Source organism: Cebus imitator, unplaced genomic scaffold, assembly GCF_001604975.1.
Source record: "Cebus imitator isolate Cc_AM_T3 unplaced genomic scaffold, Cebus_imitator-1.0 Scaffold32, whole genome shotgun sequence".
NCBI classification, from domain to species: Eukaryota; Metazoa; Chordata; class Mammalia; order Primates; family Cebidae; genus Cebus; species Cebus imitator.
The window spans coordinates 10,502,396-10,526,655 of record NW_016107347.1 but is presented as its reverse complement, the minus strand read 5'-3'; the positions used below and the strand labels follow the sequence as shown (position 1 = coordinate 10,526,655).

Sequence of the window (24,260 nt, the reverse complement as noted above, 5' to 3'; positions counted from 1 at the left end):
TCAAAGAGAGTGAAGCCTATGCAAAGGGCCAAACACAGGTAAATATGCCATTTAGGGAATAAGTCAGATATTTTATGAGGCAATGGGGAATTATCAAGCTCCAAAAACACCATGTGGTATCTTAAAAAGTGGGAATTTGAAGATTATCTAACTCAAAGCCTTTGATTTACTCATAAGAAAACCAAGATCGGCACGCAAACGGGGTGCCTGCCGAAAGGCACACAGCTCATTCGCAAAGAGCACAGCCCCTGCATCATGGTGCTTAGACCTAAATTTGCTAAAATGAGTTATTACAAATGCCACCCAACAGTATAGGCTAAAAGAGTTTTGGTAAATGTTCTGTGTACCTTATTTACTCCATGGAAATTTCAATTTTATACAATACAAAAAAAAAAAAAATCTGCCTCAGCAAGTGACTGAGATACAATTCATTAATGAATCCAGGTTTAGAAACCTAAGTCTGCCAGAAGCACAGAAAACACTTACGTTGTAACTAGCAACTTTCTAAGAGACCTCACTAATGCTGGTTAGAGCAGAACCACTTTTTCTTAGCCATGGACGGCTTTGGCTAATGAAAAGTCTATTGTTTTTGGTTCTATGTGGGCAGTCTTGGCTTTGCCAAGTAAATGTTGTGCCATCTCAGGTCTGTACCACAAAGAACACATGTTAGCAAGTTGAGTACATTTATTATAAAGAACACTGCTTTTGTGGATCTTGCATGAAAAGACTCACTTAAGGTACTTAATTCCCCAATCTCCAATTTGGCCATTATCAAGTGCTATAAATATATTCACTGGTTTATCATCATTTCTCTTCTGCCTGCACGCACCTGAAGGAAAGAACAAGGGGAAGCATCAAGCAGGTTTGTGATTTCTCTTTTGCTACATGTTTGTTTATAAATCTGATACCTACCAAATGTTTTAAATGTGTCTCATGTGAGTAGAATCAATCAACAAATACCAGATGATTAAAAGTGACCTTTCTCACGATTTGCCTACAAAGGTTACTACTTTTTTGATTTTTCTGCCCTTAGTATCGAAGTGTCTTTTCCTAACTCACTCCCTGCTTTTTCAAAATCTGCAGGGCATAGAACATTTAGAGGTAGGGGAGGAGAGGAATTGATCTTGGATTAGTACTTGGGGTCATTTTCCCAGAGAGGAGTCTTATCAAAGTATTAAAATATGGTGATCTAGAGAGTGAAAGAAAGAAATTTTTTTCTGAATGTTATAAGCCCAGGTGGCAGTCTAGGATACACTCCCCTTCACTAGGGTCCTTCTTTTGGAATTATTGAATTTATGTGTGTGTGTGTGTGTGTGTGTGTGTATACATGGAAATTTCAATTGTACACACACACACACACACACGTAATCAATTTTGTGGCGATAGGAACACTGTGTATAGGAGATGAAAACCCTCTCTCTGTGACACCTCTAGCCCACCGAGTGCTGAAGTCTACTCAAGTGACTCAAAAAAGAGTCCCACCCCCATCTTTTAGGAAGAAGCCAGCCCTCCCCAAAATTCACCAAATAATTTATGGTCAGTTTTTTATGCCATAGATGGAATGCTTCATCAGATTACAGCAGAGAATTAAACCTAGATGGAATGGGAGGTGAAAGAAAAATTTCTTAATATGTGTTAATGGGTACCAGGAAGTGTCTAGATTTGAGAGCAAAGCCCTGAAAAACAGAACCAGGTGGAACCCAGCATTAATGATGTGATGAGTGGCAGGGGCAGAACCAGGTGCCTGGAAAGGTAGAAGGGATAACTTTTTTTCCTGTCATTGTCACTTGTTTCAGTAAAGAAATGAAAGCATCCACCTACCCAGAGTTGATCCCCAAGTGGAGGCCAATGTGGGTCCAGGGATTGTTCTTTTAGCTTTGTACTATTATAATAATTACATCAATCATAACAGATTCATGCAATACTGAAACCAGTTTTGAAAGTTCACTTGGGATGTTAACGTTCTGGATTATCCATTTTTGCATTATGTTAATGTGTAAAGATTCACAAATCAGAATATAAATGCATTCATCTATGACGGGAGATAGATACCATAGGCTCTACAACATCAGGCACAACTTCTGGGCAGGTAATTTACCCAGGGGATGGCATTAAAGTCCCTTCTCTTACTTGGTAGCATAGAGTTAGAGTCAAGGGCATTGGATATTACTTGGTGATATTTCCAGAAAAAGTTGTTCTTCCCCACCTAAGAAAAGTTTTTGACCAAAGAGAGGTTCTAGTCATTAGATTCAGAATAGTCTTTGCCTAGACACTGGAGGAGATAAGCTGACCAATTCTAGACCTTTACTACTTGTTCTAGATTCCATACAGAGCTCACCATCCTTCTGTTGTGACAATTTTACTTGAAAAAAGTTACACAAAATAAATCATAGCCATTTTAAGCTAGATTACAGTTGCTTTTGTGATCTTTTCAAAGCTTTCATTGTCTCAGGAGCTATCCATTTCCTAAGTCTCTCAAAGGGTGTCTGCCTCCAAATCCAAAGGACAGAGACCATCTTTGGCACAAATTGCAGAGCTACCTGAGAATGTGATCACCATCTTAGTTTTATCCTCCAAAACGGAGCTGTTAACAACTAAAAGAGAAATTTGTAAGTCACGTGGAGGTGCTTGAATAAGCATAAACTCTATGGCAATCCTGAGTGAGGGGTCACCTTGGGCTGACACAATGATACTGCACTGTTTTTAAATGTTAGCACAGCAGAAAACAAAGACAAAATTAAAGTATCAGTGTTGAGCTTCTGCTCACCAGTCCAAAAATGAGCTTCCTACTCAGTTGTCACATTTCAAAAAAACTACCAAGCAAATTTTCTACATTTAGGATGTTCGCATATATCTACAGCATTTACCTCTCTGCTGTATATTTGTGACTGAGGTTGTCAATGATAACTCACACATAGTTTTAAATATGTCCAAAACCACTGAAATGGGTTGATGACTTAGAGAATCACACACAGAAATTTCTTGCTTCTCTGTGGTCATTGAACATTTAGCAAAACCACCCTGAAATAAGTTCTGTACTATTCTTAGTCTGGATTCCTTACTTAATGTCTTACATTTCATGCACTTAGGCCTCCTATCTTTCAGCTAGCTGTCACGTCACTCTGGGTAAAGCTATGACAGAATGTGCTCAAGAAATAATTATTGGATAGAGTAATAAAACGCCCCTGACCTCAAGTAGTTTGTGGGAAGAGATAAAACACCAACAAAAAAATGGGAAGTGAGGAGAAATATAAAAAGTGAAATAGAAAATTAAAGACATTGCAATGATCTAAATAAGCTGAAGCTCCCATTTTAATAGTATGTAAGCTTTCACCTTGTTGTGCTCCATGTACAGAATTTATAATCCTACATAATGAATGCAGAAAGGCTGTTGTAATAACAATAGCAACAGTACCATCTTAGAAAGTAACAAAGTTGTCCTTACCCAAGCAAAATATGCACGAAGTAAAATGCATTTATAATGCGAGTTCTTCCTTAGAGAAGAGCAGATCTGAGTCTAGAGTATTGTTAATTAATGCTTGACCCCATTTCAGAGGAACTAATTAACACCACCCAACTGTAGAGTCATTTACTGCCTTTGGGACCACTGAGTTATTGATGGTGATTTAGATTAGCAAAGTAGACAAGCTTCAGCTCAAGCAGGAGCCAACATTTTCATCTTTTAGCTCAGAGCTTGGAATCTCCTAAGTCCTTCCTCATGGTTTTCTATGTGTTACAAACTGAGAGTAACCCAAGTGTAGCTGAGTTCCACACAGCAACCAGCATCCCCCTCTGGGTGCCTGGCAATCTCACCGAAGGACGGATCCATGACTAGAGACTGGGCCATACAGAGAGACTTTGCTTTCTGCAAAATTGATTATGATGTTGAACACATTTGTAGAACCCTTAGTTAACTGTATTACTGCCTTTGGAATGTTCTTTTTAAAAAGAGATTTTTGTCTTTCTACACCGAGGTAAGGGTATGTTCAAACAAAATTTGTCTACGATGTCTTGGGCTAAGGAAAAATATCACATTGTTTGTGACAGATCCAAAAACTTTCTTTAAAAATACAATGGCCAGGTGCAGTGGCTCACGCCTGTAATCCCAGCACTTTGGGAGTCGGAGGCGGGTGGATCACCTGAACTCAGGAGTTCAAGACCAACTGGGCCAACATATTGTGAAACCCCACCTCTACTTTAAAAATGCAAAAATTAGCCAGACATGGTGGCACACACATGTAGTCCCAGCTACCTGGGAAGCTGAGCAGGAGAATCGCTTGAACCTGGGAGGCAGAGGTTGCAGTAAGCTGAGATCGAGCCACTGCACTCCAGCCTGGGCAACAGAGCAAGACTCCTTCTCAAAACAAAACAAAACAAAAAACAAATACAAGACATCAATCTGGAGAAGAGCCTTTAAAATATAGCTCAACTGAGCAATAGCGGAAATACTGTTTCATCACTTCTTTTTGGTACAGAGTCAGGCACAAATTACTGTTAGTCTCAACTGACCCTGCTCTGTTTTTCCTCTACTCCAATCACAAATACTTAACTTTAGCGTTATTTAATCACTCATTCGTTTTCCTCTGAATTCCCACTTAAACAGTTCTAATCTCACATATGTGGTGGTAAATGTGTTTATTTTATTCTATTAAAAATCAGTTGGAAAAAATCATTTTTTAAACTGGACAGGTTTTTTTCTGTGTTAATTTCAATTGTCCTTTTCAGAGAACTGAATTTGCCTGAGAACCCCTCTGGCCAGAATAAGCCAGTTTTCCCACCTTGAGGGTTCCATGTTGTTCTCCCTTCCTCCTTGACCCTATGATCAAATAGTAGTCAGTTGGTCATCACATTGGTACAAGAAGGCTTTTCCTTCCTTCTACCTAAGTTTTATTGCTACAAAAACAGATTGTACTGTCTCAGGTTTTGAGATTGTCTGTACATCTTGCTGCCTCTACTTACTCTGTCTTCTAAATCAACAATGGTTGGCTATACGCCTGCTTGATACTTAAGCTTCCTTAATGGCAATATTGAAAGTGTTACTAGAACCCTTTCAGATTTCTTAGTAGACTAAAGTTGCTTTACCAGGTACCTGTGAGATTGTTGTAAAGATGCATATCTTAAAAGTTAAGGCACAAATGATATTTTTGTCTTACATTACACTCTTGCGTTGTGAGCCACTGAGTGCTTTTTCTGAACCACTCCTGCGTGATTGGTTTTACTGGGTTCTGAGGCAGTGTGTGGCTCTTATAGAGAACTCTAGAACCCTGGTGGAAGTCAGTGTGCTCTTATATTTCTTCTGCATTTATTTTCCATTATTTAATTTTACTTTCTTCTGTGTGCAATGAATGATCTGCATGTGTTGTTAAACTAAACCCAGTGAGACTAAACTATGTTTTTTTTCCAACATAGTCAACTTGTGTCCTTATTGGCAAAATGTTCCATTGTTTCAAAAACAATCTTTCCAAAATGGTCTCTCCTTCTGTTCACATTTATTGATAGAGAAAATGGAGTTAGGCTTTTAACAACACATCATAGGACTTAAAATAAGAAATGTACTTTTCTTTCTTTTTCTACAAACTAGCAACCTAGAATCTTTTCTTCTGTTTTGTTGAACATATTCTGACAATTGGTTACCTGTATCAACTCTAACTGCAGAGGTTTCACACAAACCAAGAACTTATGTTTTTAAATTTCAACAGTTACGAATTTATTGATTTCTGTAAATATTTATTCCTTAAAGTTCTAAAGTGTATTATGACTCATATATTCTGTTTTATTGATATTTATTACAGGGGTAGCTGTATTCTAAAGTATTTATTCTTATTTTCATATGAAACATGCTAACACAGAGACTGTCGTCATTCGTAATGTCTAGTTCAAATCTAATTTTTCCACGTAGTCATTAAGATCACTGGATAGCTTTCAAGCAGCACAGTTAAACAACATAGTACTTTCTGCTTAAATAGTCTGTGTGCTTCTATATTAAAAACAATAAAGGCAAATGGCTTTGTTTTTATAAAAGAAAGAATCCCTAAGCACTTTCCTATTCGTGAAATGCTTAGTAATGTGCTGCCCTGTTTCCCTCACTCCTAGTAAGTTCTGTAGTAATAAGCAGAAGCTCTTCAGAACGTACACCTCACGGAAGCAGAGGTACCCAGCATCCGGGCTATTGACATGAGACTTGAGAATGCCAACTAACCTCAGGTGCATGACCAGGTTATACCCACCCCAACTGAGCCCTGTTCAGAGACTCACTCTTTCTAGGGACTCGAATGAGGTTTTTAACCCGCTTGTAATTTTCCTTGTTGCCTGTTGCCTGCTTTGATACTCTCCACCGCTGGGACCAATAGTCGGCGTCCCGCGCAGAACTGGCAGTCAGCCCTTTGGCGCCTCCTTGTGGCTGGACATCTGCTAAGCTGCTGCACGCACTGGATTGTCATGGCTCAGTTGCCATATTTATTGTGCCTGAGGCGAGAATTTGTAGAATGCTTATCCCATGAAGGGCTAAAACCCTAATTAAGTATAACAATAACTACAGCATTCTAAGTCCCAGAGGATTACCGTGGGGTTATGATGATGCCACACAGTTCCCTGGCAGGGAACAGCCGGTAATAGACTGCATGCCAAGCCATTTGAATACCTGTACATCTAGTTCCTAGAGACGGGAAAATTCTCTCTTGCAGGGTGACTGTGCGGGCTCTGCTGAGCATGGTCCTCAGCTGGGAATGTGGGACTGTATACTAAGAAAGATGCTCCAATCAATGACCACAGCAATTTTGTGTTACTTTCTGTAAAGCAAGACCTCCTTGTTGGTCTCCTGGGGATAATCCTTGACATTCTTCCTAAAAATACTGTTACATAAATCTTCAAAAATCATGTGCATAGATGTCACCCAAAAATGCAGGAAAATAATGAAAACTTCAAGGTACCAGGGAAGAGTCTATATTTTTTAATCAGTTCAATGTGTGTTTTCAGTAACAGTCACCTAATCAGTTTTATAGTCATCCAATCAAGATGCTCTGTTGATTTTCAAAGGGACACAAAGTAGAAAAATAATAAAAGTGAGCTTTTTGTAAGAGGACACAACTACAGATCTTTGCTTTAGAAAAGAAAATTTTGCCTGGTTAAAAAGCTCTTGATTCGAATCTTATTCTTAACTTTCACATAATTATGTCAAAAGAGAAAATGAAAACATTACTTTTGTCTGATTTGGTATGTAATATGCTGAGTTTATTTTAAAATAATTCTCGGGAATCTTTAAAATATTAGACATTAGCAAATATCCCTGTAGCTTAGAAGGACGAAAGGGAAATGTTACCTAGAATTTATTTTTGTCAACTTTAAGTGCTTTAAATGGTACTGAGATTTAGAGAATATTATTCCCACTTTCCAATTTATTCATAAGGTAATGTCAAAATGTTTCATAGAAGCAATTTTTAAAAATACTTTATAGAAATGATTTTTAAAAGAATATTATTATAAATAAACCATGGTGGATTTAATGCTGATACTTTCATTTTGGATGTTTTTACTTTTTTAGTAATTGAATTTTTTTAATTTTTCTTATTGTTTTTAGGATGTCTTATCCATTTCCTTTTTGTTTAATTGGCATAGAAAAGAGATATATCTTGAAAGCTTGAGAAAATAATTTGATATTAACTAAACCCAACCTTTCATAGTAATTAGCATCTGTTAGTTCCAGAAAAGGTAATAGATAAAATCAAATATAGTGAGGACAATTGTAATGATATCTTTGTCAACTTGAGCTATTCATTAATCTAAATAAAGGTGCAGAAGTGAACATATGCTTCCTGAACTAGATCATTGTAAATTTAAATTATGGAACAGATGTGTTGAAACTAAAAAGAGATTTGAAACTTTTACCATTTTTAAAAAAGAAAAAGAGCTTGAGAGAAGTAGACATTTTTGGGCACTATCCCTTTGACGGATTTGTTTAAATAATTGAAGGCTTTGGGATGACATGGAAAACCTAGCCTGAGAATTAAAAGATGCAGGTTTATGATGTTATTGTTGCTCTTGTTTAATGTAATCTATCATTTAATCACACCTGTGTCAAGTACAGATTAAACCCTTTCACTGTTGGGATTGTCGTAAAGAACTCTTGAACCCGCCTGACCTCATCACCAAACTGCCCCGTCTGTTCTTTGCATGTGCCTTCAGTGAGTCATGCGGGACTTAGCCGTGTCTGCATTTCCGAGGGGAGCTGTCAGTGCATGGTCAACTTGTTTATTGTTTCCAGAACTCCCCGACCACCATAGTTCATTATTTGATTTGTTTTCATGTAAACACACATGAAACATGGTGCCCTTTTAGAATATCGTTTGTTAAGCAGCTAGGCATGGAAAAATAAATGTTACTGTTTCTTGTTAGCTACAAAACACATATCCACTAAACACATTTGCTGTTGGCATGCTGCAGCTGGGGACAGTGGACATTGCGGTAAGTGGAAAAAAACAAGGCCTCCACTTCGTCTCAAATAAGCCTTATCCATGAGAATGCTGCTTTCATACCCCACAAAGGCTGCGGCACGACTCAGAGTAGCTGCTCTGAGTGACTTCCCTCAGACTTGCTGCCCCATGATTTCTTCAGGCCCTGCAGAGTCCAGGGCCTCTCACATTGATGACGGTAGCACCTTCTAACGAATGGCACAATTACTTTATAAAGGAAACAAGAAAACAAAATGGGTGCACAAAACTTCTTATAGTTCATTTGATTCCCACAAAAATCCCTCAGCTGTGTTGCTGTGTTTATCTCCATGTTAGAGATGAGGACCCTAACACCCATGTCTCTAATCCCAACCTGCTTTTCCTAGCATGTCACACCACCGCTCTTGATTAGGAAAGCGTGAAGATGTACTTTGGATTTTATGATTCTTGTTAATGCTGCTTTTATCAGCCCACAACAGTTCGATCTTAGCCAGCATCAGAGCTGAATGCCTGAACAAATATAATTTACCAGTAGCTGCCACAGCAAATCAATAACCTGTTTACTAGCAGGAAATTGTGTTAGTGAACATAACATCTCATTCCGTTCATCAGTCATCACATTCATTATATGTTGGGGCTGTTCTATCTTGTGTGGTTTTCATCTCACAAGTACGAATGTAAGCATAAAAGAAATCTAATGTTGTGTTGTATGTTTAATACTATTTATGTGGTGCTACCAACTGCTATGACACTGCATGAATTTATGGATATCATAATCTTGCCTGGAATATAAAATGCATGCCAAATGTAGGTATAAGTGTAACTGTCATCCCTGTTTTCCTGTAGAAATGTTTAGAAATTACAAAGAGATATGTTCCCAAATAAAAAATAACTTTTTAAATCTTAAAAGTTGAGGTTAAAGCTAAAATTATTCAACTGTTTTTCAAGTTAATTCCAAAACAGTTCTTGGTTATCTACAGTGTAATTGTGGACAAACTGCTGTATGACCTCAGGCCTTTCTAAGATGAATCCAAGAAAGATGTGTGTACCTGTAGAATGAGATTGATCTCAAAGGAATGCAAATACAGAGATTAGATAAAGCTTAAATTTTAAATAAGGGAAAAATACATTGCTGTGCTCCTATATGCTGAAAACATCTTGTCTCTTGAAATATATGACCACATGAGCTTCATCAAATAATTTACCCAAGCAAACTGGAAGAAATTGCTTGAAATGGAATAATCATGCCTCTGTTCTCCACAGTCAGAAGCTAAGTTTTAAGGAGCGAGTGCGCATGGCTAGCCCCAGGGGACAGAGTATTAAGAGCCGACAAGCCTCAGTAGGTGACAGGAGGTCCCCAAGCACCGACATCACAGCTGAGGGCAGCCCCACCAAAGTGCAGAAGAGCTGGAGCTTCAACGACCGAACCCGCTTCCGGCCCTCGCTGCGCCTCAAAAGTTCTCAGCCAAAACCAGTGATAGATGGTAAGCCCTGTTTTTCCATAACCATTTTTAATTTGATAGGCTATAGTGAGTGAGATTATGAAGTAATTAATTCTCCACAGTGCCACTTGAAGATAGAAGAAAACAACCCCAGGGAAAGAATTGTTTGTTTTATTGGAAATTTATTCATTGCCTTGGGCAAATGTACAGAACAGAAGTTTACTTTTGGAAACCACTTTGGCAGCTAAATTTACATTTCAAAGAAGCCAACAAAATGTTGTTAATTCTTCACTTGTATCTACACATTTTATTCTCAGACAAGGGCCACGTTAAGATGAATGGGGCTATCATTCTGATGTATATATGACATCTGACCAGCAAAGGTCCAAGACCCGGGGACAACCAGGTGCTCTGTGCATGTCTTGAAACACAATAAAAAGGGTGATCATTTCTGGTCAAGAATGAAGGGGCTGTTTCCCTCTCTCACACACTCTGCCTACCGGCAAATCAGAGACCACTGCTTATCTTCCTTAGAGAGGTTCCTGTTGAAAGTTACTTCAGAGTCTTCCAATGATAAGTAAAATTCAAGTTCTTCTCCCAAGAGGAATTAACCTATTTTATATATCATATTGTGTAGCAGACATTCACTTGCCAACACATTTTATTGAGTGCCACAAAATTTTCATGTTTATAAAACATTTTATTTTTCATTTAAGATAAGCTTGGCTTTCCTTTTAACTAGGCCCCCTGGGATCTCTTATACTGGGCAAGGAACCAAAATCCAATAGCATCTCCCATTAATGCATAAAAACTGCAAAGGCTATCAGTCCTTCTGTTCTCTTTTCCTAAAATAACGCGTATTTTCTCAGGCCCTGAAAGCCCAAGGAATAAAATTAACAACCAGGGGTCGTAATCACAATGATCTCAGGCTCCCTGCAGTGAAATCCCTGGAACCTCAGTCCACGGGTTCCTCCCAGCTTACTCAGAGGTCCTCAGGGATATCTCTTCCACGCTTAAGTGAGCAACACAAGTCTCCTCTTCACGCTTCACTCCACACCCCGTGAGTGCCATGCTCTTCAGGGCGACCCCTAGTGGCTGCACTGACATGGCTCCTCCCGGCGGAGCTTGCAGCTCCCATATGGGCTCAAGTCGTCTGATCCTGCCTTGCTTCCCCCCAACCTGTCCTGTGCTAAGGGAGGAAAAACCTCCGCCACCAACACGGGACACTCCTCCGTTGAGCCACTTGCAGGATCTGAGTCACTTGTGGCACAGCTTTTCAGTGTCCTCTAGTTTCCTCACTCTTCTCTTAGGATTTTGGCTGAAAGCCCTTGAGCAGCTGAGTCAAGAGTTACCAGTGACAGGGCTTTATGTTGCACTCAGAATAGACTTTCTGAATATAAATGGGTACATCCTTTCTGGAGGGCAATTTGGCAAAACATATTAAAAGTCTTTACATATGTCTAAGCCTAGACACATCCTACCCACAAATTCTATTTCTAGGATATAATAGATACAATGAAACAATATCAGACATTAGGGATGATGCTCTAAATTAAAAATTATTGACACAGAAAGATGAAAAGAAAAAATAAATCATTCCATTTATGTGTATTATATAAATTCATGAATATATAGGGAAAAGTCTGGAAAGATTTACAAGAATGTATAAACAGTTACCTTTGAGTGGTGTGATCACAGTTATATTTTGTTTCTTCATTTTTTTAAATCTGTATTTCCTAATATTTCTACAATGAACAGGTGAATCTCTCGTAATGAGAAAGCAATAGAGGATTTTCCTTTTTTTTTTTTTTTCATTTTATTGTATTTGGGCTCTGGGGTACATGGGCACGTCCTGCATCCTGCAGGATTGTTGCATAGGTACATATATGCCATGGTGGTTTGCTGTTTCCATCCCCCCCACCCCGCCACCATCGCCTACATCAGGCATTTCTCCCGGTGTTAGCCCCTCCACTCCAGTGTCCCCCTCCCCTCCCCGCCACACCCCCACCTAGCCCTATGAGTGTTGTTCCCTTCCCTGTGCCCAAGTGTACTCATTGTTCATCACTCGCCTATGAGTGAAAGCATGCGGTGTTTGGTTTTCTGTTCTTGTGTCAGTTTGCTGAGAATGATGGTTTCTAGGTTCATCCATGTCTCTACAAAGGAAACAAACTCATCATTTTTTATGGCCGCATAGTATTCCATGGTGTATATGTGCCACGTTTTTTTTGTCCATTCTATCATCAATGGGCATTTGGGTTGATTCCAGTCTTTGCTATCATAAACAGCGCCACGATGAACATATGTGTGCATGTGTCTTTATGATGGAACGATTTATAATCCTTTGGGTATATACCCAGTAATGGGATTGCTGGGTCAAATGGAATTTCTGTTTCTAGATCCTTAAGGAATTGCCACACTGTATTCCACAGTGGTTGAACTAATTTACACTCCCACCAACAGTGTAAAAGTGTTCCTATTTCTCCACATCCTCTCTAGCATCTGTTGTCTCCAGATTTTCTAATGATCACTATTCTAACTGGCATAAGATGGTATCTCAATGTAGTTTTGATTTGCATTTCTCTAATGACCAATGATGATAAGCATTTTTTCATATGTTTGTTGGCTGCATATTTGTCTTCTTTTGAAAAGCATCTGTTCATATCCTTTGCCCACTTTTGAATGGGTTTGTTTGTTTCCTGTAAACCTGTTTTAGTTCTTTGTAGATTCTGGATATTAGCCCTTTGTCTGATGGGTAGATTGCGAAAAATTTTCCCCGTTTTGTTGGTTGCCGGTTTACTCTAATGATTGTTTCTTTTGCTGTGCAGAAGGTCTTAAGTTTAATTAGGTCCCATTTGTCTATTTTGGCTTTCGTTGCCATTGCTTTTGGTGTTTTAGTCATGAAGTCCTTGCCTGGGCCTATATCCTGAATGGTTCTACTTAGGTTTTCTTCTAGGGTTTTTATGTTGTTAGTTCTTATGTTTAAATCTTTAATCCATCTGGAGTTAATTTTTGTGTAAGATGTAAGGAAGGGGTCCAGTTTCAGCTTCCTGCATATGGCTAGCCAGCTTTCCCAACACTATTTATTAAACAGGGAATCATTTCCCCACTGCTTGTTTCTGTCAGGTTTGTCAAAGATCAGATTGTTGTAGATGTGCGGCATTGCTTCCAAGACCGCTGTTCTATTCCATTGGTCTATATCTCTGTTTTGGTACCAGCACCATGCTGTTTTGATTACTATAGCCTTGTAGTATAGTTTGAGTCAGGTAGTGTGATGCCTCTAGTTTTGTTCTTTTTGCTTAGGATTGTCTTGGCTATGCAGGCTCTCTTTTGGTTCCATATGAAGTTTAAAGTGGTTTTTTTCCAGTTCTGTGAAGAAGGTCAATGGTAGCTTGATGGGGATAACATAGAATCTATAAACTACTTTGGGCAGTATGGCCATTTTCACAGTATTGATTCTTCCTAACCATGAGCATGGAATATTTCTACAATGAACAGTTAAATCTCTTGTGATAAGAAAGCAATAGAGGATTTTCTTTTTTAAAAAAATAAACATTTTTAAAAAGCCCTTAGTTTATAAAAACAAAATGGTAGAGAAAAAAATGAAAACAAAACTAGGCATTGAAGAAAAAAAATTAGCCCTTCCTTTCACACACTGCCCTCTCCCTTGCCCTTACTCTACAGGCCCTTGCACTGACTCGTACTCACCTAACTCCTCTCCTTAAGCTGTTTTCCTCCCAAGTGGTAGAAGGAGCAGCTTGTCTTAATGGTGAAAACCAGTCTTTGTTGAATGCAAAGACTATCTAATGATGTTTAATGGCTTATACTACAAATGGAACTTGTATTAGTTTGCTCAGGCTGCCATAATAAAGTACTAGATGCCTTAAACAACAAAAACTTATTTTCTCACAGTCTAGAGGCCAGAAGCCCAAGTTCAAGGTATCAGCAGGATTGGTTCCTTCTGAAGGCTTTCTTCTTGGCTTGTAGATGGTCTTCTCCCTGAATCTTTACATAGACTTTTCTCTGTACATGTGCAAATTTCCTCTACTTGTAAGGATAGCAGTCATATCGGATTAGGAACCACCCTAACAACCTCATTTTAATTTAATCACATCTCTAAAGACCCTATCTCCTCAGGGATACTAGGGCTTAGGACTGTAACATATGAATTTTGGAGGAATGCGATTCGGCCCATAGACAAAGCTCATGCTCACCCATATCACAGCATCCCTGGCAAGCTGAAATGTGTCCATATCTTCATCCCTGGCCCTGGCTTCACACTGTATTAGAAATTGTATATTACATATTGCAACAGGACTATATTCTTCTAACATGGCTTCAGAAAGCATTTAGCTTTATAATGTAAGGTCCCTGCTGTTGGCTGAGCATATTTAAATATAAAATTCATAGAATCTGGATTTTGATTTGGAAAACAAATTCTACTTGTACTGTTTGGCCAGAGGGAAAGAATTTTTCAAAGACTCTAGAGTCTGCACTGTCTATCACAGTATTTTCAGTATCTGCAAAGATGTCTCAGAGGTCAGACAGAAACAGAGCTCCTATTCTCTACTAAATCACAAACTGGAAAGGTCTCCTGTCATCTATTTTCTAGGTCATTTCATACAAGTTCAGTTTTGTTTGTTTACAAAGGAATTGCTTCTCCCTTATTGATGTCCATATCAATTAATTCTGAGTTTCCCAAGTGACCAGAGGAACAATTGCTGTTCTGTTGAAGTTGCTTTGTTGGCTGCCCACCTGCAAGAGAGAATAGTTCCTGCCTCCTCATTTAATCCGATAGTCCAGAATCTTTACCTCTGATTGAACTCAATGTTGAGTCTTGGGAAACTGGAAGTTCTTTTTTTACAGGAAAAAGAAAATTAAGTAGCTGTCAAATAAATGTAGACTTCATTTGTACGTCTTTACTTATAGTACCTCTCTAGGTTTTAAGTATTTTTAAAATTTACTTAATACCATAGAAAATAATATATAACACAGCCAGCTTTCAATTATTCCAGATCTGTTTACTCATTCACTTCTGAGGCAGTTTTCTTCTTCACCCTTACCCTCACATATTTTTTTGTCATTCCATTGCCCATTAACATGCTCAGGAGAATAGAAAAATAAAAGAAAGAATAATGGAAACTCAGATCAACTTTAAGTTAATAACTAAAAGTTACATTTGGAAAATAATAGGCCTGCAACTGAAAGACAGTATAATAGAGAAACAAAAAATATTTGGGGTTAAACTATAAAATTTAATAATTCCTGATAAATCTGATACCCTTTACTACAGATGGGAGTGTTTTCATAATTTAATGGTTCTTTAAAAAGGTTATTAAAAATCCACAGCATTTTCCTCTTGCTATAATTTTTAATAAGATTAACATGTTACACTTAAAAAGGCACAATTATCTCTCAATATGCCACACTTGTGTGTAACAAAAAAGTTGAAAGTAGCAGGCAGATGCTGAAGCCACAAATGACAAAGGAAAGAAAGTAAACTCTAAAGGACTGATGTGGTGTTGCCATAGCAAATTTATTTTGACCACTGTGATATGAGTCATATTTTAGCTGATAAATCCTATAATAAAAGATAGAAATACTCTACTCATCGATAGTATGTAACCCTCTTCATATTTTAGAAATTAGCTAATATAGAAATATTTCTGTCAAGTACAACAGTAATAATAATGATAAAACTAACATGTATTGAATTCTTCCCAGTGGTATGCATTGTTCTAAATTCTTTACTCTGTTATCTCACTTAATTCTGCCAGTACCCCTATGGAATAGTTACAGTATTATCCCCATTTTACAGGTGAGGAAACTAAGAGTTTAAGCTAAGTAATTTGCCCAAGGTCTAGCAGTTGTAAGTAAAGGAGCCACAATGCACATGCAGTTTAATATCACAGTCCTCTTACAAATGTATTTTAAGATCTTCTCCCAGATGTTGTATCAATTTCCCTTTAAGAGTCTTTCATTTCTTCTCCTCCCCTCACCCGCCACCCACCATTTGCCTTCACTCTTCCAACTTCAGTTGGTCAGATTCCTCTTCCCATATAAGCCACTTGACCATGCCACTCTCCCATCTTTCCCCCAGCCCCAGCTGCCAACCCTCTCAATTATATCATCTCAAGGCAGCCAGAGCTAGAAGATTAGGCAAATTGGGGAAATGGCCTTTCAGTGACTGTTCTCTGTTTCGATCAGGTATCTGGGAAGAGACTCAGGATAACAGCCATACTTATCTGTGTCTATTTTCCCTGGGAGGGAAGCCAATAGTGGGGTCATCTGAGGTCTGTTTCAAGATGCAAAGGATAGTGTCAGAAGATGCACAGGTGTTGCCAAAAGACAAGCAAGTGGAAGGTGGCAGATTGCAAGTAAGAAAAGTAGCAAGCAGCCAAAATCCACAAGAATGATATTAAGGTAGAGCTAGGAGAAAATCTTCAGATTCCTGGTGACTAGTTTGCTACAAAGGAGTCCTACACTTACTGAACCCCACTGCATTTGGGAGTGCCTTGCAGAATTACAATCAAAGGGTACAATAACCCGGACAGTAAAGGAGAAGGACGTAGCTTTAGGGAGTTCTACCCTACAGTGCTTGATAGTGACTAAACCCAACATTCTATAGTACTTAGCGTGTTCATTCCAAAGTGGTAATAGATTTAAAAATCTATCTCACATACATGTATATGTATGTAAGATATACATGTGAGATATAAACCATGCATGTTTTAACAAGTTTAACATTGTTTCTGCTTACGGAGAAATTACCATTCCTGCTGAGCAATACTCAGGGCGGCTGCCATGGAAGGTACATCCTCACCAGGTGTTTGTGGGAAAGACTGGCACAGCCTGGGTTCAGGAGATGTTTACGGTTCACCAGGGTGGGGTCTGGGTGAGATGAAGATGCAGAATATCTTCCAATCATGAGGGTCTTTCAAGGCTTTGTTCCAGGCACTGTTGGTAATTCCTCTCTCTTCACTACCCTTCATGTTCCTTTCTCCTCTCAGCCAGTGTACCAATTAGGATGCATTTGGCAGCAGGACACAAAAGCAGCAGATTCAACTACCTTAAACCATAATGAATGCATAATACCATGTAGAAAGAGGCTCAGAGATAAAATAGCGCTCCACAAGGAGTCTCAGGGCTCTGGCTTCATTTCTCTATGATTCTCTTGAGCCTTCTTTTGACTTTGTCGGTCTATATGCCTGCCTCCTCCTCAAGCTGGAGGCAAAATGGCTACAGCAGTTGCCACACCTTCTCTAGATGCAACACTTTCAGAGGCAGAAAGAGGCCATCTTATGTTTGTGTCTCTTCTTACAAGTGAGGAAAACTCTCCATTCACATCTTATTTTGCAGAATCCTCATGCCTAAAACAATTACTAGCGTGGAGGATGGGACCGCCGTCACTGGCAGTCACCCGTCAGGACCCAGCAGCTGGATCTGTGCCAAAGCACATGATCAAGTGTAGGGGGAAGTAACTGGATAAATTTGAGGGTTTATGTTTGGGGATTGGATCTGGGGGAAGCAACTTCCCATAGTATAATATTGATATAGCCAAGAAACCTCTTCCACTTTGGGGTAAGGGTAAGGAGGCAGCATGTCCTTCAACATGATGCTTTCTCTCAAATATTCTATCTATATGTCATTTCTGTTCCTCTAAATGTCTGGGCTTTTAAAAACAACATAAAAGCCAGATATCTTTTTTTTTTTTTCACTCTTCTCTCATCACATCATTTCCATGAGACGACAAGCATAGACTAAGACTGACTCCCTGAATTTCAAAGGAAAGGCAAAGTGGGTAAAGGAACAACTAGCAAAAATAAATAAATTAGTATTTCGATCGTGTAATCCTTCCTCACATTCAGTCAGCCCATAAATGTTCTATCACTACCACCACTAAGGGAAACCTGGTACAGTTCCCTTCCTCTCCACCTCCTCAGCAGCTTCATGACACCTCGCTCCTCAAGCTGTTTCTCTTGGTGACTCCTTCTTCCTTCTGAAGTTAATAACTAACCCAGTCTCACCTAAAAATAGCAAAAAAGTAGAAATACACCATGTGGGGTGCCAGAACTCTCAAGTCTTCTTAAAGATAGTTCATCCTCTTCCTCTCTTCTTTTAACCTCTGCTTGGGTTCTAGGCCCACCAGTCTGCCACAACCCTCGTTTGAGAATATCAAGATCACTGAAAACAGTGACAAAAGGCAGCATTTTCATGCAATGGTTTTGACAACTATCCTGAACCAACAATCTCTTGTATCCAGAATGGCATATTCTCTTCCAAGCAGGATAAATCACAGACGATCAGCGTTTTATATCTGACTAATTTATGCACACGGCCTTTCATCTCACACTAACCCTCTTTATGCTTATTTTCCAATGGCCTCTTCCTCCCTCATGTTTTTCTCAGTCTCCCCAGTTGACATTTTTGGTGTTTCCACAAAATGCCAAGCACCACGCTGCACTTAACATTTTTCCTGACTTTCCATAATGATGGCCCAACTTCAGCCAGGCCTTGATTATAATTTTCCACATGATGCTTCCTGGCACTTTCTGAAATTGCCTGATAATGACTCTGCATTGTGTTGACAGAAATAATTCTTGTTAAAGCCGTATCTTATTAGGGCTTCCACTTAACCTGTTTATGCAGATTCCTGGCCTGGGATTCTGACTGAGTCAGGCACCATTCCTGTCAGCCTCTATTTGTAACAAAACCTGAGGGTTTTCTATAGTGATAAGAACAAAAGGATTTATTGAGAGTAACTAGATCTAAACTCTGGAAATCTATTGTCCATGTTTAACTCTATATTAAGCATAATTGTTGAAATAATTCTATGCAAACACCTACAAAGGGGATTCAGGATTCTAAAACTCACTTTCAGTTCTTCCCTAACTTACTGGTAAAAACCATTACCTGAGGAAATTGTCTGAAATCTGATCTGTAGGTGTCTTTTTTCTTTAGTTGTCCAGGTTCTTCATTCAGTCCCTCAGGCATCTTTATTCAAAGGCATACCCTAGTCCTCTGCTGTGTGTCACATGTACTCTTGTGCCCCTAAGATCTCCTTCTGCTATTGGGTGGAGAGTGACTTCTCAATCTCTGGTTTTAGACCCCAAGTGACTGCATTATTTCTTTGATTTCTGAGAAGAGTTGTGTCTTAGTTTGTTTGGACTGCTGTAAAAAACATACCATAAACTAAGTGGCCCATAAACAACAAATATTTACTTCTCACCGTTCCGGAGGCTGGAAGTCCCCGAGCATGATGCTGGCAGATTCTGTGTCTGGAGAAGGCACACTTCCACATGACGGAAAGGGTAAGGTACCTCTTGGGTCTCCTTTATGAGGGCACTAATCCCATGTATTAGGGCTCTGCCCTCATAGCCTAACTACCTCCCAGAGACCCCACCTCTTAATACCATCACCTTAAGGGTTAGGGTTTTAACACATAAATTCTGGGGGGACACAAATGTTCAGACCATAACGGGCTGCTTCTTCCATTACTTTTTCTTAGTTTTTAGTGACAGGGGAAATGCTTTTCTAATTTAATTAGACTGGAGTTCCGCCTGACTTTCTACTCTAATCCAAGTGCTTTGTATTATAGAGCAGGATTTGTCAGATTTCTCTAGGTTCTGTCCCAATGTTTGTTGTTACCCTACAGTGATAAGGAAAAATATTTCCGTTGGTGGATAAAATAGCTCCCTGCTTGAGCTATGAATGGATCTCATCTCCTCCCTTCCAGCAGAAACTGAGCTGCCAAATGACCTTTGAGTGGCAACTTAACCATACCTTTTGGCTTCCATAGATCCAGGTTTCATTGGGAAACTCAGGGTTATAAACTGGAGCTCTCTATTTTATCTCATTAGCAAAGTGTGTGTGCATGTGCACATTGATACTTTAAAATGCGTCAGAATGCTATATTAGTTATATATTGTTACATAGCAAATTACCCCAATTTAGTGGTTTAAAACAACATGTCCTTATAATCTCAGTTTCTATGGACAGGTATCCAGAAGCAGTTTAGCTGAATGGTTATGGCTTAAAGTCTCTTATGAGGCTGCAGTCAAGATCTTGGCTGGAGATGCTGGGAGAGGACCCATTTCCAAGCTCACTTGAGCATTTGCTAGCAGGCCTTATTTCCTTGCCACATCAGTCACGCCCTAGGTTGCCTGAACATCCACATGACATGCAGCTGGCTTCCCCCAGAGAGAACACAGAGAGCACACAGACAGAACCTGCTGTCTTTCATGCCCTAACCTCAGAAGTGTTATGCCATCACTTCTTTCATGTGCTGGTAGTCACACAGACCGACCCCGTAGAATGTAGGTGGGGACTATACAGGGGGGTAATACCTGGAGATGAGGGTCACTGGGGACCATGTTACAGGCTGGCTACCACAAATGCCTTTAAATAGATTATGTCTTTTAAGTTGTGGATTTCAATCAGTCCCTATTGTCTTTCCAGGAACCTAAACCACCAATTCCGCATTCCTTTTCTTTAATGACATGGGTTTATGACTTCTGGTCTAAACATTTCATGCCCAGTGTCCTTTGTATTATATCTTTAAAAAAAAAATTTAAAACACAAAATAAGAAAACTCCAATGATAAAAGTTCAGGTCTTGTAGCAATCCATTATTTTGATACAGAGATTTTCCTGACCTTGAATTTAAAAAAAAAAAAAAAAAAAAAATCCTGGCCTCAACCTATAGCTACACAATTATATTCCACTCTTAGTGCAGCCTTTCAAAGGTAATATTAGTGAAATACTAAGCACGTGATTACTGAAGCAACAAATAAAATGAGGAGGCTGGGTGCCTGTAATCTCAGCATTTTGGGAGGCCGAGGGGGGGGTGCAGATCACCTGAGGTCAGGAGTTCGAAACCAGCCTGGCCAACATGGTGAGACCTCATCTCTACTAAAAATACAAAAATTAGCTGGGCATGGTGGTGGGCGCCTGTAATCCCAGCTACTCCAGAGTCTGAGGCAGGAGAATTGCTTGAACCCAGAAAGGGGAGGTTGCAGTGAGCCGAGATTGCACCACTGCATTCCAGCCTGGGTGACAAGAGTGAGATTCCATCTGGAAAATAAATAAATAATAATCTGGAAAATAAATAAATAAAATGAGGGAGCAGGACACCAACTAATAAATTGCAAAACCAAAGTTTCCTAACTTCTAACCCAGCTCTCTTTCTTGTACAATGTATGGCCCCTCTTCAGCTTTTCAAGAGGTTGAAGATGTGTTCTTGGTTGCTTCGAAGGGCAGAAGAAGAACTAAAAGGTGTTACCAATGTTGAGTTCAGTATAATGACAGCTTAGCAGTTAGAGACTCCACAGCAATCAAATGGATTCCATGATTGGAAGCATTCAAATCAAACTTGGATGATCAATTTCAGGAATTTCTGGAAGCTTAAGGAGATCAAACCAGACAATCTCTAAGAAATGTTCTTCCAAACGTGAGTTTCTATAATCTGCTGTTCTGGCCCAGTGGAAAGTAACTTTCTTAGCCATTAACTCATGTTCTCACTAGCAATTCCAAACTCAGAAATGGAAGAGGAAAGCAAGGATTGGCTGAGGAATGCCAGGAGTCAGGAGTAAGTTTTCTGTCCTTACCCTAGTTTCACATCTCTTTAATACAGAGAAAAGTGCTACCCGCTGCTTCTTGCCTCTCATTCCCCACACTCTTTCTCTTTCCTCTTCACTGTCAACCATAGTCCTTTCTGTCCTGAGAAGTGCATCATGTGTGTCCCACCCTCCATTGTGAGGTTTATGTGTGTATTTCATAGTGGCTCATTCTTAGAATTTGGATAAGCCCTCCACTGAATTTCAATTCAAATTAGGAAGTATTTGAGGGCTGCTACTCAGAGCTAATATGTTTCTGGGCATTTAGAAGGCAGGCAGGAGGTGTGACACAACTGTCACCTCAAAGAACTTGCTGTTTGTAAGTTTTACCACCCTAGCCCAACCCAGTTACAATATTGATTGGCACTGAGGGGAACAAAAGCCATCTTCCTCATTCTCCAGACTTCACACTTTTCAGAAATCACCTGTGGGTGACCTCCAAAATTTCACACAAAATAAGCACAAAGTTAACCATTACACAAATCACAGAATTTAGCCCGTATTTAAGAGAAGCACTTTTCAGCTACATGGTGATTTTTACTTCATATATCTCAAATTATTTCCTTCAAAGGCACACTTAGTTGTCTGCTGCACAAAGAGAAACCAATATGACACAATTTTAAAATTATATTTAATCACTTTCATGGTGTGCTCTACTTGGTAAAGAAGCAGGGAAAAAAGGTTAAGTAAAGGCCAGTATCCTTTTTCTGCAATGGATGACTGACATGGGAAGGAGATGTTACCCAGGCTTTGCTTTTTGCTACCTGCAGTATAAAACTCCCTAACATTGTCCCAAATTCCTTTTACAGATATTTTATTTTCAGTGTCTAATTTTGTTCAGCTTTTCTTCCCTTACCATCTTTTTCTTCTTTTTCCATGTATAATACATAACAACAGTTTCAGAACTCCAAAAACATAGAAACCTCAGAATAATATTTCCTGGGAAAAATTAATCTCTGTACCTCTGGGTACCAAGAATCATTTGCACATGAAACCCTGAATTCCCACCGGTGAAAGATTTGCATCTTTCATTAATCTAATGCAGTAGCAATTCTTGTACCACATCATTCTATTGGAATTGATGGCTAATCATCCCCAAAACTGTTTTGAAACTATTGTTCCCATAATTTTGTGTTTTGATTGAAAAATGTCATGACCCATAATATCTCCTTGTATTTGTGTGTTATCTATTGCATAGCTAATCCCTCCCCTTCAGATTTAGTGGCTTAAAACAGCAACCATTTATTTAGCTCACAGTTCTGTTAGGCAGTTCTCCTACTCTTAGATGAACTCACTCATACTCTGTGATCAGCTGCTCTATTGGCTGGTGCTGACTAGACTAACGGGGCCTCAGTTAGGAGTACTCCTCTCTGCTTACGTGGTCTCTCATCCTCCAGCAGGCTAGGCTGGTTCACATGGTGGTGGTGGGTTCCCAAGAGCAGTACATTGGTATCTGAAAGGTCTCTTGAAGTTCAGGCTCAACCTATCACAGGGTAACGTCCACTATGTCCTGTTGGTCAAAGCAAATGACAAGGACAGCCCAAATGCAAGAAATGGAGACAGAGATTCGACCTCTTCATGTCAGAAGATGCAAGTATTGTGGCCAGTATTGCAATCTACCATCCAGCCATTTAAAACTTATTTTCTTTTAGTATTTTCAACATCCTGTTGGCTCTGTGAAGACAGCATCAGTGTCTAACTTACTTTTTTATTTCTTCCTATAGTATCCTTCACTCACAGAGCCTAAGAAAGGGAAGGAAAATAACACTGTTAGCACCTAATATATTGAGGCATTGGATAGGCATTTTCTATGAATTAGTTCATTTAATATTCACATAGCCATTTTGCAGATAGGGAAATTGAGAATCAAAATGTAAATAACTTGTCCATGTCATTCAGTCTAAATGCAAAAGTTGGGGTTGCAAATTGCACTTAGGTCTATACTCAAAGCTTTTTGTGTTCTACCATGCTTGCTGCTTAGCATGTTTTCTTTCATGTAATTCATGCTGCTAATGAAACAGAATGAACCAGCTATATGTTTAGTGTTAGTGAAATGACTTCTTGTCTTTTCAGTAAATATGATAAGTATGTTCAATTTATACCCTTTATCACTGTATACATTATAAATATTCTCTCTATATACCTTCACATGTCAACTAAGGTATGCAACAATAATTTCCAGTAAAAAAAAAAAGGGAGAGTATATATATATATATATATATATATATATATATATGTGTGTGTGTGTGTGTGTGTGTGTGTGTGTATAATTGCACTTTAGGTTCTGGGGTACATATGAAGAACATGCAGGATTATTGCATAGGTACATACGTGGCAATGTGGTTTGCTGCATCCATCCCCATCACCTATATCTGGCATTTCTCCCCATGTTAGCCCTCCCCAACTTTCTACCCCCCACTGTCTCTCCCCTAGTCCTCCCCAACAGACCTCAGCATGTGATGCTCCCCTCCCTGTGTCCATGTGTTCTCACTGTTCAACACCCACCTATGAGTGAGAACATGCAGTGTTTGATTTTCTGTTCTTGTGTCAGTTTGCTGAGAATGATGGTTTCCAGGTTCATCCATGTCCCTACAAAGGACACAAACTCATTGTTTTTTATGGCTGCATACTATTCCATGGCATATATGTGCCACATTTTCCCTGTCCAGTCTATCATCGATGGGCATTTGGGTTGGTTCCAAGTCTTTGCTATTGTAAACAGTGCTGCAATGAACATACATGTGCATGTGTCTTTATAAC

The 24,260-nt window shown here is 39.2% G+C and overlaps 1 protein-coding gene across 3 annotated transcripts in view; it reads left to right on the top strand.

Annotated features, from left to right (window-relative positions):
• KCNQ5 (potassium voltage-gated channel subfamily Q member 5) overlaps positions 1–24,260 on the top strand; it is a 138,723-nt gene that overhangs the window by 39,755 nt on the left and 74,708 nt on the right. The window contains exons 6-8 of one of the 3 annotated variants that reach the window (XM_037737040.1): positions 836–862; positions 8,440–8,460; positions 9,711–9,931. In XM_037737040.1, the coding sequence (XP_037592968.1) occupies positions 836–862; positions 8,440–8,460; positions 9,711–9,931 (269 nt within the window). The remainder of the gene's footprint in view (positions 1–835; positions 863–8,439; positions 8,461–9,710; positions 9,932–24,260) is intronic. The other 2 variants (XM_037737041.1, XM_037737042.1) reach the window with 2 other exon arrangements.